Below are 16,522 nucleotides of genomic sequence, written 5' to 3'. Positions count from 1 at the left end.
CCTAGGAATCTCCAGCCTTAATAAGCTGGTGCATTTCTGAGATAGGTACATCGGTTTGGAGTTAGCACTGTAGTTTAATGCTCCCGTTTGATCTTGGGAAACACTTTACACACGCTGCTGGGCCTCATTTTTGTCACCTGTAAGATAAAGAGGGGAGGGGTCTTGTTACAAATCCTGTGATAAATTGTGCATACACACACATACATACATACATATACAAACATATACACACACAGAGATGCACTGAATTCTGAGGCCTGCTTTTCACCGTGGCATGGGAGTGACCCTAGATTCTGATATGAGGGGTTTGGACCCCATTGCCTCTAAGATCCCTTACATGTCTAAGTCTATGATCCTGTAGTCCTGTTCTCAAAATGGAGCACACGTTTGAGCAATTCTACAGAGCTGCGAGGACTTTACATGTGGAGATGGTAATGTATTCTATATCTAATGTCCAAGGATCAGCCTAACTGCATTGGAGAATTTCATCACCAGATTGGTGATTAATTTCTTCAGCCACAGCAACTCCCATAGACCATCTGTTAAGTCATAGTGAGGCTACGATCTGCTTTGGTAGAAGGCAGTAAAACCACAGAGACCAAATCACGGATTCTTTAAATCTATACCAAAGATTTAAATTTGTTTTCTTGAGTCTTCCCCCATCCCTAAATGTCCTGCTGGCACCATTAAAACCTCAAGAAATAGGAAGTACTAACTTTCCATTAGAAGAGGAAAAAAAGAAAAAAATAGTCTTTGGTGGGAGTTGGGGGTGGGGGGCGGGACAAGATATTCTTAGCCAGGTGGTGCAGTGGATAGAGCACTGGACCTAGAGTTAGGAAGACCTGAATTCAAATTCTGTCTCAGACACTTACTAGTCTTGTGGCTCTGGGTAAGTCACTTGATTTCTCTCAAGCTGTTTCCTCATCTGCAAAATGGGACTAATAACAATTGAAGTGACTTAGGTAAAGGGCTATTCAAGCCTTTAAAGTACTATATAAATGCTAGGTCTTCCTCTTCTTCTTCTTCTTAATAATATTATCTACCCAGAGAATTAAACCATTGATGTTCTCTTTAATTTTAGAATTGAATTTGGAAATAGTAAAGGGGAAAATATGCAGTTACCTCTAGCATCATGGGAATTGCAGTAGAACAAAATACCAAGCATGACAGGTCTTCCATAAACATCAGTAAAGTAAACCTCCTTATACATTGTCCTATACTATTATTCTGTTAGAGTGTGAGCTCCTAGAAGGCAGGGGCTGCCTTGCTTTTCTATTTGTATGCCTAGCACTTAGCATGTAGTAAGCACTTAGTAAACATCATCCATTCATTCATTCATTCATTCATTCATTCATTCATTCATTCATTCTAGAACCACAGTCCTAGTGCCCATAAGGCAGCCTCAGATAGGCCTTTGAGCTGGTGACCTCTCTCCTTTTTTAATGCAGTGGATTGCCTGGATCCTACCTGCTCTGGAAGGGGCGTCTGCGTCCGAGGTGAGTGCCACTGCTCTGTTGGCTGGGGAGGAACCAGCTGTGAAACGCCGAGGGCCACATGTTTGGACCAGTGTTCGGGCCATGGAACCTTCCTTCCTGACACGGGACTCTGCAGCTGCGATCCCAATTGGACCGGGCATGACTGTTCAATTGGTGAGTGTGAATCTGCCTCATGGACAGGGAAGGTGGGCTGGGATCTTTTGAGAGGGATTTCAGCTTCCAAGTTTAGCACATTGGTAAGACATTGGCGCAGCCCCATTTTCAGTGGATTTTCCACGTCTCTTGTTATTCTCCCTCCTTCTGTCTCCCTGCATTCTGACCTTTAGCCCCAAGCCCACCTGCCATGGTAAGGTGAACTTGGGAAATGAAAAGAAGGCCTGAGCAGTCTCTCAGAGTAGGTGTAGAAGGTAGGACAATGGGAAGAGTCATAGTGCTGGGGTCAGAGAATATGCATTCAAATTCTACCTCTGGTAGAGGTCATTTATGGGCCTCAGTTATTTATCTATAAAATGAGGGGGTTGGATTACTAGATGGTCACTGAGGTGTCTATGATGCTATATAAAGTCCTGTATGGCTCAGCATAATCTATACCCTCCACAAAATCACAAAAAGCCGTACCCTACACAAAAAGCAGAATTGTTTTATGTTAAGGAGAGAGGGCAGCTGTCTGGACAAGGGCCATCATCACTTCCAGTCACTGCTGCTCTCAGTTGCAGAAATAAAAACAGCAGAAGGAGCAGTGCTGTGATGGTGATCTCTTTATTGAGGTCCCTTCCCTCTGGAATGCCAGGGAAGGTCAGTTACTGCAGAGGGTCCGAATTTTAGGAAACTTGGGCATGTTTGCTCAGAGCTATGGACTCAGGAAAATTCCCATCTCCCACTTGATTCACCTTCTTTCTTCTCCATCATCCATTCTTTGGTATCTCTCTGGGATCCTATGACACTGGGCCCAGACGCATGGTAGACAGTGAAGCCGATATATACGGTAGAAATTAACTTGTCTTTGTCTGTGGGCCGAGGAGACCTCAGACATGAGCTGGCTCTGGCTCGAGGTAGTGGTGACACCTGGACTTCTCCAGTGGGTACCGTAATGATGGCAGGCTTTTGAAAGACTTCCTGTGTCTCCTTTGGAGAAGCCACTTCCAGGGAAGAGCAGTTCTTCCCAAGAGGCGAAATATCAGTCACCTCATGTTTGTATTTATTATCTGACAGGCTGTTAAGTGATGTAGAAATAGCCTTAGGGTGTTTCCAGGAGTCCATTGTTAAAGTCTTGGACATTAGTTAGTTAAATGACCTTCAGCAAACACATTTCTCTAGGCCTCAATTTCCTTACCTGTAAAAGGAGGTTGGTTGGGCCAAGCAGTTTCTAAGACCCTTTGCAGTTTTAATAGTCTATGCTATAACGTGCCTTCTTCTTCCAGTATTTCATGATTCTGTGGTCCAGAATCGGGTAGGGGAAAAGGTTGAAAACATTTAGTATGGATTCCAGTTGCTGGTCCACCCCTGCCCTCCTTGATGTGGATAGAGAACCTATGCCTCAGACCAGCTTTTATCCTTCTTTGTTAAGCATGTATGAGGATATGATTGCAAACACAGATGTGCAGGGCCACATAAATAATTCCTTTTATATTGCTCTGTTTATGGCCTTATAATAAACAGCCCTCTTAAAGTGGCGTAGACTTACTATTGTTCATTATGTAGCGATGAAGCTAATTTATGTCTGGTGTATGGCTGTCTATTGCATTGTTAATCCTTGATGAAGTTACGTAGCTTCCGATGGATGCAGTTATGTTTTTTGTGTGAGATCACTAAGTATTCTGTGCTTGGCCTCATAAAAGGAGACAACATAGCCATTAGCAGCCGATTGCTTTTAAAGCCCCAAGGCCTGTTCTTCTTCAGAGCTGTGGACACAGATCCCAGTGATGGCTCATCAGATGGGTGCATGTTGGCTTTTGTGAAAATAAAGTCTTGCGCCTAGAAGTGGCACTCACTGGGGCCAGGGAAGAGAAAACATGTGTTTTGGGAGCACAGATCTCAACTCGCATGACTATTCCCAGTATTGTCTTGTGTAAGCCCGTGCCAGTGTGTCCGGTCTTGCCTAATAATAATGAGCAGGAGATTGGACCAGAGGATATCACACCGTCCTGTCCTGCTGTAACCCTTGATTGGAACTATGTGAAAAGTAGTGCGGTTTTCCTGTGACCTTATCTCATTTGGTTCTCACAAACCTAGCCTTCAGGGTAGCAGAAGGTAGACCTCAGTTTGACTCCTCTCTTGGTCACCTGTGTCCTGTATGGCCCTGGGTAAACCATTTAACTTTCCTACACCTTAGTTTTTTCATCTGTAAAATGGATGCATTGGACCCTATGACTTCTGAGGTCTGTTCAGGTCCTCAGTCTGGGATCCTGTATCAGAAATTCTTTATTTAAATAGAAGAGAACACAGTCTTGAGAGGTGACATTGCTTACCAAAGGTGACAATTATGCCTGACATTTCTTTTCTAGTGACCTGTTGTAGTATTCCCTTTCATAGACCTCTCTCCCTCTCTCTACCAGCCAATAGGCCTAACAGTTATTCCCTAAACTTGGCATCTCTCATTGAGCTTCAGGGGTTTTGCACAGGCCTTGAATGTACTGTATTCCCTTCTCTCCTCTAACCCTTAGAAATCCTAGCTTCCTTCGAAGCGTAGCCCATGTTCCTCTACCTACAAGAAGCCTTTTGTGATTCCCCCAGCTGCCAGTGTCCCTATTCCTACCCCTCCAAATAACTTTGTATTCACTTTGTATGTGTTTGCATTTATTCTTATGGGTAAGTGTCATTTCCCATCCAACACCCCCCATAAAATGTTGTTGTTCATCCTTCATTCTCAAAGATGACCAATGACATCACCAGGGTGATGTCTTGACTAATGTATACCTTGTGTATACCCCCCCACATATATATATATATATATATATACATATATATATATATATCCTTACATATATACTCATATATCCATATCTATACAGATATAGATATAGATATAGATATAGATATAGATATAGATATATATAGATATAGATATAGATATAGATATAGATATAGATATAGATATAGAGATAGATATAGATATAGATATAGATATAGATAGATATAGATATAGATATAGATGTAGATGTAGATTTATCCAGTCCTCCCCTCTTTCCTGAGCACCAGTCTCACACTACCAACTTGCCTTTGGATATCTCAGCCTGGATGTTCTGTAGGCATCTCAAAATCAGCATGTCCAAAATAGAATTCAACCTCTTTCTCTCTGAAACCTCCCCTTTTCCCAACTTTGTATTACATTCCAGGGTGCCGACATCTTCTCACTTATTCAGGTTGATAGCATGGTGGTTATCTTTGATTCCTCATTCACTCATCTCCACCCACACAACCAGTGTATTGCCAGTGCTTGCTATTTGTACCTTCACATCGTCTCTTCACCGATCCCTGTTTCTGCACTCATAGACCAGTTCAGGCCCTCATCACCTCGTGCCAGAACTATTGCACCAGCTTGCTTTGCCTCTCTCTGCTGCAATCCATCCTTGATTCATTTGCCGAATTGATTTTCCTAAAGCACAGCTCTGACACATCATCCGTGTATTGAGCCAACTCCAGGGGATACCCTTTACCTTCTGGATCGAATAGCTAATGCTCTATTCAACTTGTAAAGCCCTCCACAACCTGGCTTCTTTCTGCTTCTTCCGTCTTCTCATTCCTTATTTTCTTCCATCCAGTGAAATTGGCCTCCTTCCTGTTGCTCAGGCACAGCATTCCATCTCCCAACTCAGTTCCTTTGCTTAGCCTCCCCCAGAGATGCCAGGAATACTCTCCTTCCTCATCTGTATCTCCTGACTTCCTAGGCACTTAGCTACCTTATCATGAGCATGGTGTCCAAAGGGAGAATACTGTCATTTTGATGTGGAGACTACACTATCCACTGGCAGAAAGAGCCCAGATCTGGAAGTTGGGTTCCTGTTCCTTTGAGGCTACTTATTGGGTAGCCTAGAGCAGCTTGGTGGCACAGTGGATAGAGCGCTGGGACTGGAGTAGGAGAATATGAGTTCAAATCCAGTTTCAGATACTTATTAGCTGTGTGACTTTAAGCAAGTCACTTAAGCCTTTCTGCTTCAGTTTCCTCATCTGCAAAATGAGCTGCAGAAGGAAATAGCAAATTGTTCCACTTTCTTTGCCAAAAAAATAAATGCGGTCATGAAGAGTTGGACACAACTGAAACACTCAAAAATTGGGTAGCTGCGGGCCCAAGTAACCCATGTAAATTGAGTATGAGAATAAGAGTGCTACCGCCTACCTGTAATCACAATATTATAATCTCAGTGCCAGGTTCATGGTGTGCTGTCATTAGTATTTACTGAATTCTAGTTGCCAGTTTAAATGCACCTCAAACCACTTAGGTTCAGTAACAAGAAGCCAAAAGAGAAGTGCTTAGTGGTCCATCGACAGGGTGGCCTTGAAGCTGTGGCTTCTCCAGTTGGCAGAACTGCTCGCAGACTGTCTTACGCTCTTAGAGAAGCAAGCTCCCTTTTCATTGAGCAAAGCAGAGTGCCTTTTGGCACAGAGAATGAGGCTTAATGAAACCATCCTGAATCAACACGCCCTGCATTAAACAACAGAACCCAGTAATGCAATGTGAGCTGACGTGTTACCGAGTGCCTTGGTTGCTTGGTTGAGCCAAAGAAGTCGGATTTTTATACAAGCATTTCCTCCATTTCTAGCTCCTTGGCTTCCACTTCCTCTTCTGAAGCCCTTCTCACTGGGGAAGCCTTCTTGACCGGCCGCAGGGCTAAGACTGGCTTTCTGCATGGGCATGTTTCATTAGGAGTTGAGCTCATTCATCTTTAAAGCCCTTACCTGCTCTGAAATTCTAGGAATCAGCCTAAAGGAGGCCTCAGGAACGACCCCCCCGGGTGACTGACTCCTCCCAGTTCTAGTCAGTGCCAGCAGCAACCATTGCCACCCAAAGAATCAGTGCTACTGTTTAGGAATGATGTGTAGGAGTTAGAGAAAAGAAGATGTAGCTTTGATGTCAGGAAAACTTCCTAATTAGTGCTGTTTCAGTCTGCAATAAATGGGCTGCCTCAGAAAGTAGAGCATTCATTCCCTTTTCACTAAAAGTCTTTGTTTTTTATTTTTAAAGGCCAGTTACCTTATATTCATTTTATATTTATAGAGGTATTACTGTTTCTTCCCAACCACCACCTCCCTTAGAATTAAAGCTCACTGAAAGCAACAACTGTCTGACTGTATATCCCCAGCACACAGTAGGCTCTTCATAAACGCTGATTGATTGACTAAAAGGCAGACTTGTCATCAGGTCTGTTGTAGAAGAATGGGTTGAAGTAGATGTCCTTTGAGGACTCTTGTAGATCTGAAGTTCGGGGATGCCATTTTCTTCCCTTTCTAATCTCCTTCCCTATGAGTCTGTTTTTTTCCTTCTTCCTGTCTGCATTTGGATGGGGCATCATGGCAGCAAATGTTCAGCCAGAGTCATCATTGAGTATCCACTATGTGGTCATCCGTGTGGCTGTGTAACCCTTGTATCAGACACTTTCACATCCGGAGGACCTGTGTACGCTTTGGGGGTGGGAGATACGTTATGATCTTGTCTTATAGTTCCTACCCAGGAACCTTGGGATGGTGTATGTGCCCTGCTTCCCAATGTACTGAGACCAGCTCCCCACTTAAAAAAACACAGTTCAACTTGTAGGAAAAAAGGTTTATTTTAGGAAGAAAACAAAACAGAGACCTTCAAATGAATGGTTATTAGTCCCAAGATGTAGGTAAAACTCCAGAAGAACTAACAGTCCCAAATATGAGGACCTTCTGGAAGAGGCCCCCTTTCTTCACCACGTTTTCTCTTGCCCAGCTTTTCTCTGCGTCTGAAGGGGAGAGGGACATTTTTTTCATTCTCACTATCCTGTCCTACCTTCTCAGGGTCTCCTCACGTTCCTCCCCATTCTCAGCCTTCCAGCCTTGCTGCTTTCTCGTACAAGGGGGTAGGATGGCCAATTGCTTCCCAGTCTCTTGGGGTGTTAGATAAAAGCGAGCACACCCAGCACTCCCTTCCCTTTCCTCTAGTTGCTACCTTTCACTTCACACGCCGCAGCCTCCTTCCTTGCCCTTTTCCCCTTGTTCCCCATTCACAGCTTCACATATCGCCAGGCATGTCTTGTTGAGGGCATGCCACCTTTATTCCCCTTCATTATTCAAATAGGAAAGGGGGAACTACGGGGAAGGTATATGTGGGGATAAATAGAAAGTCATAATATTTAACTTCAGTTTGACCAGCATTTATTACTTGGTTTCAAAAGATCAAGTACACGTACACAAGATGGGGTAGGGTAGGGGTGCAGGTGCGTAAGTGGAAGTTCAAGTACGAAAGACGCAGTGTCTTAGTACCAAAAGCTCACCCCATTGCAAGTCGGTGTGAATGTGCTAGCCAATAGTGATGGTTAAAACAGCTCCCAAAATTAGAAAGGTCAAGCCTGCCCCCAAAGAAGAGCTAGAAGAAGACAGCTCCCCCCACCTCTTTGTTGAGGTTGAAGGTGGTCTATGAGTGGGAATCATTGCATGTAACTATAGATTTTTAATGCACTCATTGGTTTTGCTGATTTTTCCCCTCTTCTTCCTCTTTTTCTTTTTACAAAATTTTCATTTGCCTTAAGCAAAGGCTCTGGTGCTGGTGGGGGAGGTGGGGATACAGGGGCAGATTCATGTGATACGGAAGTGAAAGATATCAATAAGAGTTATTTAAAAAAACAACTCCTGTTTATATGCTTCTTTAAAGTTTAAAACCCTTTTCACCACCAGCACCCTGGAAGGTGCGTGGTACAATTAGGGTTTCCCCATTTTATTCAAGAACCCAAATGGAGTTGTCATCCTGTGGATGCAGTGACCTCGATGGTGGCCCAGCCATGCTTTCCCATCCTGGGCACACTGTTGTTCATAACCTCCCAGAGGTTGAGAACAGGAAGTCTACCTGGCGCGCTGGGGGCTTGCCTCGATTTCTCCTGACAGCTGCAAGACTAATCCTGGACAGAGCCTGCTGGCTGGCTGTCAGCCATCCCTCATTCTGCCCGTGTGAGCTGCCTGTCTTTTTCAGCAGTACATTTCCTTGGTGGCATTCTTCGAGCTGTTTCATCTTTGTAATTATCCGCACCAGTGTGTTGCAGCCCAGTCAGACCCTTCTCCATTGTCCTTCAGGTCATACTCGGTTTCAGTTCTGTGGTGCTCTGTGACTAGCAGCTGTGCAGGAAAACCAGAAGAATATTAGTATAAAAATTAAGCCTTTGTTTCAGGGAGAAACCTGGGTTCAGGAAAAGAACCTCATGGTTCCTGCCAAGTAATCCAGCCTGCTTTTTTCTTCCTTTTCAGTTCTGGGTCTGACTCATTGTCCATTTGCAGCATCTGCCTGAGAGAGACCTGCTGTCACTTAATAGCATTTATGTAGTGGTTAGAGGAAGGTTTATAAAGCATTTTATATCCATCATTTTATTTAGTCCTAACACAACCTTATGAGCTAGGCACTACAGGTGACATTATCCCCATTTTGCAGATAAGAAAACTGAGGGTCAGAGAAGTTAAAAGACTTGTCTATAATCGTAGAGCCAATAAGTAAGTATTAGAGGTTAGATTTGAATACTAGTTTTTCCTGGCTCCAGATACTGCACTCCTGCCACTAACTAGCCAGTCTCCTTCTCCTTCTCCTCCATCTCCTCCTTCTTCTACCAGGGTTAAGTGACTTTCCTGGGGTCGCACAGCTAGTAAGTCCCTGAGGTCAGATTTGAACTCAGGTCTTCTTTACTCCAAGGCTGGTGCTCTATCCATTGTACCTCCTAGCTGCCCCAGCCTTACTACTTCTTAAGCATCAAAGACATGATTTAAACCCAGGTCGCTTAATTCCAAGTTCATTCTCTCCAGTATGCTATACTTCCTATTATAAAAGCTAATTGCACTTTATGCCTCTCAACAAGATTAATGTGTATATGGATCTTCTTTTGCATGAAAGACTGCATCTATTTTTCAGTGAAGTCACGTGACCTCTCTGTGCCTCAGTTATAAAAAGGGAACAGTCACAGAACTGCCTCCCACAATTTTTGAAAGGAATGAGATGACATATGAAGCACTTTGTGAACCTTAAAGCAATATATTATTATTTAATTGACCATTATTGCTATCTACACTAATCAGAGACATTGTGGAGGAGATTGCTGTCCAGATATGGATCAGGGACAGGAATGAGCATTTATTAAGCTCCTGCTGTGTGCCGGGCACTGTGCTAAGCGCTTGACAGATATTTTTCTCATATGAGTAGTTGGCTGGAGTAAATGAACTCTGGGGTGCCTTCTGATCTTGGATGCTAAGATTTGTGATACAATATGTGAACGCTTGGTTACGGATCATGCTACATGCATTATCTCATTGAGTCTCCCAATAATCCTATGAAATTGGTCATGCAGCTATTACCAGCCCAATATTCAGAGAGGTGAGGGGTCACACAGCCCAAAGGTCAGGGCTTCAGTTCAGGTGGCTGGCTCTAAACCCTGTGTTCTTTCTCCTGCTCTCTACTCCATGATGAGAAAGGACTGGTTTCTCTCCAGACTTGTTCATAGTGAAGCTTTCCCTGTGTTCCTCGAGTCACTGAGGCCGTCCGCAGCCCCGCAGAGCGCTAGCTCCGAGAGCATCCTCTCTGATTGGTGGCCACCCCCAGGACCAGTATGACCTGTGCGATAAAAATCTGACTCCTTGGCCGAACCGAGCGTCAGACTTTTAAGACAAAACCCTCATGTAGAATTCGTGTTGTGCCCAAGGCCAGCCAAGGACGTTGCTGCTCCAGAAAACTGTTCACACCATTTCACCTCCAAGCCATCTTGCCTTCCCTTCCTGAGCAGCCAGGCCTATGATGAATGTTGCATCTGCTTTTGAATACAGTGCAGTTACATATCACTACAGTACCCTGATGCCTCCCCCACCCTCCCACAGCCCTGAGTGAGACCACATGTTTCTCTTCTTTGCTGAGAGCAGCATAAGAACATAAGAGAAAATTAAACTTGGAGATAGAGACCATGAAATTGGGGCGACCCTTAACTAATTCAGATGCTAACTGCTTAAAAGGGTTTTAGGCCATGCTCCTTTGGCAGAAGAAGCTGCTTTGATTGACAGCCCTCCTGAGTAACAAATTCCCCTGCTAGGTCTTCAGGGCCCTCAAGAGCTAGCCCCAGCTTACCTTTCCAGACTGCACTTTGCTATGTACTCTACATTCCAGCCAAACTGGACTACTTGCCATCTCTCTGAATTGTAGTTCCCTACCTCTATGCTTTTGCTTCCTGCCCCCCCCAACCATGCCTAAGTATCTTTCCACCCTTTATCCCCACTTGTTGAAATTCTCCCCGTACTACAGAGTCTTATCTTCAGTGCCACCTCTTTCATGAAGCCTAAATCTATTATTCCCCGGTTTCATTAACAAGCTTTTCCTCTTCTCATTCTATGCATAGCCTTCAGTTTCCCATCTCATTCACTGATCTTACTTTTTTTTTTTTTGGTGTTCAGTTAATCAGTCACCAAGCATTTATTAAACACCAACTGTGTGCCTGCCAAGCACTATGCTAGGCCCTGGAGATACAAATACAAAAATATAAATAATTTCTTCTCAGAAGGAGCTTATAATTCTAATGGAGAAAACAAGAAGTATAAACATATAAGTATATATGGAACAAAAATAAAATTAATTTTATTCTGTTGTAGTATGATGATCTTCATGTCGTATTCCCCTAGTCATTTTCAGTCCTGTCTGAGTCTCCATGACCCCATTTGGGGTTTTCTTGGCAAAGATAATGGAGTGGTTTGCCATTTCCTTCTTGAGCTTATTTTACAGACAAGGAAACTAAGGAAGTCAGAGGATAAGTGACTTGCCCAGGGTCACCCAGCTAGCAAGTATCTGAGGATTTGAACTCAGGTCTTCCTGAGTCCAGAGCTAGCACTCTATCCACTGTGCCACCTAGCTGTCCGTGTCTACTGTAGTGCTCTGCATATATCTGACTCTTCTAAAATGTGGGCCAGGTTGAATTGGAACCTTTGGCTGACCCTGCCCAGGTCTGAAGCTGGAAGACCTTGGTTTGAGTCTCGTCTCTCACTTCTGACAATGTGACCCTGGGCACTCATTGAGCCTTGGTTTCCTCATATAAAATGTTGATGATAATACCTATTTTACAGCCTGCAGCTGCTACACAGAGAGTGCTGTAGAAATGCAAGCTGTTTTATGCATTCCTCATTTTTATTTTATTTTATTTTATTTTTTTGGCGAGGCAGTGGGGTGAAGTGACTTGCCCAGGGTCATACAGCTAGTAAGTGTCAAGTGTCTGAGGCCACATTTGAACTCAGGTCCTCCTGACTCCAGGGCCGGTGTTCTATCCACTGTACCACCTAGCTGCCCCAATTCCTCACTGCAGTCCATTCTCTCTGTGTTTTGCTTAAATGACTTTTTTCCTAGGCTGCTGTCACTGTCTCTGCTTACTCTGGTCTATAGAACTAGAAAAACTGCATAGCTGCAGTTCTGCCTTTGAAATGCACGTTCATGCAGGTGCTTCATCGCCTTTATAATGTCACTAATCCTGTTTATAGAAGGATTGTTGAGGGTAATTGAATCAATCAGGCATTTATGAAGTACCTACTATGCGCCAGTCATTATAGTAGGTGGCCAGCTAGGTAGCATAGAGTGCTGGGCCTCGATTCAGAAAGACTCATGTTCCTGAGTTCAAATCTGGCCTCGGACACTTACTGGCTGTGTGTGACCTTGGGCAAGTCATTTAACCCTCTTTGCCTCAGTTTCCTCATCTGTAAAATGAGCTGGAGAAGGAAATGGCAAACCACTCCAGTATCTCTGCCGAGAAAACCCCAAATGGAGTCACGGAGAGTCAGGCATGACTGAAAAATGACTGAACAAACAGATTGTAGTCAGTACTAGGATTACAAAGACAGAAATGAAGCAGGGAGCTTATAAATCTATCAGGGGAAACAGCACATTCCCATATAAGTGGTAGTGGTGGTAATATTTATGTAATCCTTTAAGGTTTACAAAGCACTTTACAAATATATCTCATTCGGTCCTCACAACAGCCCTGGGAGGTAGATGCTATTAGTGACCCTATTTTACAATTGAGGAAACTGAAGCAGACAGAATAAGTGACTTGACCAGGATCACAGAGCTAGTAATTTTCTTGAGGCTAGATTTGAATTCTGGATTTCCTGACTCCATGTCCAGTGGCCTATCCATTGTGCCACCATACTATCAGTATATACAAAATACATAATCAATAAATCCAAGATAATTTGGGGAAAGAGGTATTAGATGGAAGAATAGAGGAGTGAGGAAAAGCCCCATGAAGGAAGTGATGCTTGAATTAAAGTTTAGGGTAAGCTAGTAATTGTAAGAGACAGAGGTGAAGAGGAAGTCAGTATGCTAAGTTTTGATGAATAGCCTAAAAATGGACTTGGTTTTAGAGGACCCCTTAGTCTCTCATTATTTCTCACTGAACATAGAAGGGAAATAGTGCTGGATTTGGAGGTAGAGGTCTAGGGTTCGAAACAGTCAGTCAACAAATGTTTATTATCCTATGACCATAGGCCAAGGATAGCATGAAGCTCTGGGAATATAAAGAAAGGCAAAAACAGCCCTTGCCCTCAGGGAGCTTACATTCTAATGGGGAAGACAGTTTGTGGATAAATGGGTACATAAGAGGTGCATACAGAGGAGGAAGATGGGAACCTTAGAGGCAAAGGCCCTGGTACTGACTACCTGTGTGACTCTGGGGAAGTCGTGTCCTCTTCTCTAAATGTCAGGGTTTTTTTTTTCTTTTTGGTGAAGCAGTTAGGGTTAAGTGACTTGCCCAGGGTCACACAGCTAGTAAGTGTCAGGTGTCTGAGACCGGATTTGAACTCAGATCCTCCTGACTGCAAGGCCAGAGGTCTATCCACTGAGCCGCCTAGCTGCCCCTGCCAGGGTCTTTTTTTAATCTGGGAAGAGGCAAGAGGGTTGGGTTAAGCTTAATGAGCACTGGCATCCCTCCCAACTCTGAATTCTGTCATCCTGTCACCACTATGAAGACCCTCTGAGCTGCTTCCAGATGTAGTGAGATTCACACTGTTGTACATCTGCAAACAGGGCCTGGCCTGGGAGATCATCTGTTGAGGATGCTCTTGAAAGGATTTATGCTTCAGGTTGTATCAAAGACTCTGAGATTCTATGAATCAGGAAATTAATCAGAAATCAGCCTTTCTAGGTATTCATGCAGTGTGGTAGATACTGGTCAGGGAGCCAGAACCTTAGGTGCCTGGAAAGGGCTTAGATTATAAAACATCAGAGCTCCGGTAAATTACCACCACAAACACGCCTTTCACCCTTTTTTCAATCTCTTCTTATCTATTGGCTTGCTCTTTGCTTCCTACGAATATGATCATTTCTTCTACCCTGCCACCATGTATGGTGTTTTACCTTCCTGGTTTTTCTCCTATATATGTGGAAGTCCTTTCCCAGTTTCCTTTATTGGTTCATCATTCATATCCTTGGTGTTGTATGCTCCATGTGTGGTCATCCCTTGAGGCTTCGTCTTGGGCCCTTTTCTTCCTCCACTTGTCTTGGTGATCTCATCACCTCCCATAAATCCAGTTATTATCTCTATGAAAATGACTCTCTCTCTCTCTGTCTCATACAAACACACACACATGCACACATACACACCCAACCCTTGTCTCTCCCTTGAGCTCCAGCTGTGTGTCATCAACTGCCTGTTAGACATTTCAAATTTGATGTCCTTACAGGCATCTCAAATTCAGCAGATCCAAGAGAGAACTCATGGGCTTTTCCACTGAACTCTCCTCCACCTTCCTAACCTTGCCATTGCTGTGCAGAATGTCACTCTTCTTCTAGTCATCCAGGTTCCCAACCTCAGGGACACCTTCTCTGTCACCTCTCATACCAGCCACTTGCCAAGTTGGCTCAGTTCTAATACTAACATCCTCCCTCCTCCCTCCTCCCGCCCCCCCATAATAAACATAAGGCACGATAAAAATCACTTGTATTTATATACTGTTTCATATCATTTTCTCATCTGAACTTCAGGATAATCCAGTGTGGGGGAGGCTGTGAAAGTATCGTTTGTCTTTCTCCTTTTCTAAGGAAAACAAACTTAGAGAGGTTATAAAGAAATATAGTTTGCATCAGTATAGCCCATTATGTTTTATAATATGCTCACAAAAGCCCTGTGAGGTAGGTAGTACAAACATTATTATTCTCCTTTTACTGATTAGGAAACTGAAACTCAGGTTTCTCCCATAGACTTATGGTTAGTAAATTGCAAGGCTGGACTTCATACTCTACCTTCTGACTCCAAGTCTAAAGAGTTCTTGACACAATCTCTGCCGTCTCTGAGTAATAGCAGCAGTACGTCTCTGAAAAGCTGGGGAATCTAGTTTTACATTGCCTCCTAGCCAACAGCAAAAGAATACTCAGCAACTGATTAAAAAAAAAAAAAGTCCTAGTTCAGGGAGTAACAGGGTTAACAAAAAAAAAAACCTTTCAATATAGTAGTTGCATTAGTGCTAAGTTTTAAAAATGCTAATTCAATTTTATTTACGAGGCAAAACATAATTACATTTAAATTTGAGGGAACAGAATTTAATTCTTATTAATGACAGAAAGACTGAGCGAGATGCTTTCATGCCACAGAAATTGTCTTATGTTCATGGATGGGAGAGAAAATTAGATTCTGTACTAAGCGCCCACCCCTGGTATGAGCCTCATTTATGCAGAAAGAATTGTTACTCCTTGGGAAGCTTTAGATTCTCATCCGAGAAAGCACCAAGATCCAATTAAACATCAAAGGAAAAACGTAATCTATCAGGTTGGGATATTTATATAGAGATACATTTGGGGGGGGGGGGCAGGAGCAGGACAGAATTTCATCCCAGGAATAACATCTATTGAGGTTTGACATTTCATGCACTGCTCCCGGACAGCAAATGACAGTTTAATATCAAAGTTCAGAATAATAAATAATGGAGTTTACACTGGCATAAAGGAGGAGGAGGAGAAAGTGAAAGAGGAAGAGAAGAGAAAAAGAAGAGGTAAAAAAGGAATGTACAAGTGATGTGGGGTGGGGGGGAGAAGGGTGTAGACCCAAGGTGATGGTCAGCCTTTCTGGATGAATCGAAGAAGGGAAGAAATAGGGAAGAGAAAGAGAAATAAAGCAGCCCTATACATAAATGTTCTTTGTATTTCTCTTTTGTCTTGTGTTTCTTTTTTTACCAAATACTGTTTCCACCTCTACAACGTCCTACAATCTCTCCTTTCAACACTGATTGTAGGATGAAAGATAAAGTCTAAATCTTGACATCCAAGGACCTCCATAATCTGACTCCACCCAGCCTTTTCAGCCTTATTTCAAACTAGTTCCCTTCATGCTTCTTGTTGCAGGCAAACAAGACTAATTTGTTGTCGTTGTTCAATCATTTCATTTGTATCTGACTCTTTGTGACCCCATTTGGGGTTTTCTTGGCAAAGATAACTGGAGTGGTTTGCCATTTCCTTCTCCAGCTAATTTTATAGATGAGGAAACTGAGGCAAACAGGGTGAAGTGACTTGCCCAGGGTCACATAGCTAATAAGTATCTGAGGCTGGATTTGAACTCAGGAAGATGAGTGTTCCTGACTCAACTCTGTGTCTGGCACTCTAACCACTGCTTTCAAATCCTGTATCTTTGTGTACCACAACCCCCATTCCTGAAAAAGTCTCCTTAACAGATCTCTGTTTCTGAAATATTTCCATTCTTTCACGGTCCGTCTTGGGTGCTGCCTCTTTCATGCAGCGTTCAGCTAAAAGCTTTTGTTTCCTTCTCGGTTCTTCCATGCTAATTCTGTTTTTACCTGCCCTGTTCCTTCTCTGTCACTCAGTCTATACCTTTCCTAGGCACTTTCCAACAGATTAT

General features: G+C 43.3%; 1 protein-coding gene across 1 annotated transcript in view; it reads left to right on the top strand.

Annotated features, from left to right (window-relative positions):
* Positions 1 to 16,522, top strand: part of TENM4 (teneurin transmembrane protein 4) — a 640,191-nt gene that overhangs the window by 420,381 nt on the left and 203,288 nt on the right. The window contains 1 exon segment of the mRNA XM_078156941.1: positions 1,449 to 1,649. Coding sequence (XP_078013067.1) covers positions 1,449 to 1,649 — 201 coding nt within the window.

This window comes from Phascolarctos cinereus, unplaced genomic scaffold (genome assembly GCF_003287225.1).
Source record: "Phascolarctos cinereus isolate Bilbo 61053 unplaced genomic scaffold, phaCin_HiC Scaffold_726;HRSCAF=1367, whole genome shotgun sequence".
Classification (NCBI taxonomy): Eukaryota; Metazoa; Chordata; class Mammalia; order Diprotodontia; family Phascolarctidae; genus Phascolarctos; species Phascolarctos cinereus.
Note: the sequence above shows the minus strand (reverse complement) of the source record. Positions and strands in the feature narration are given on the sequence as shown.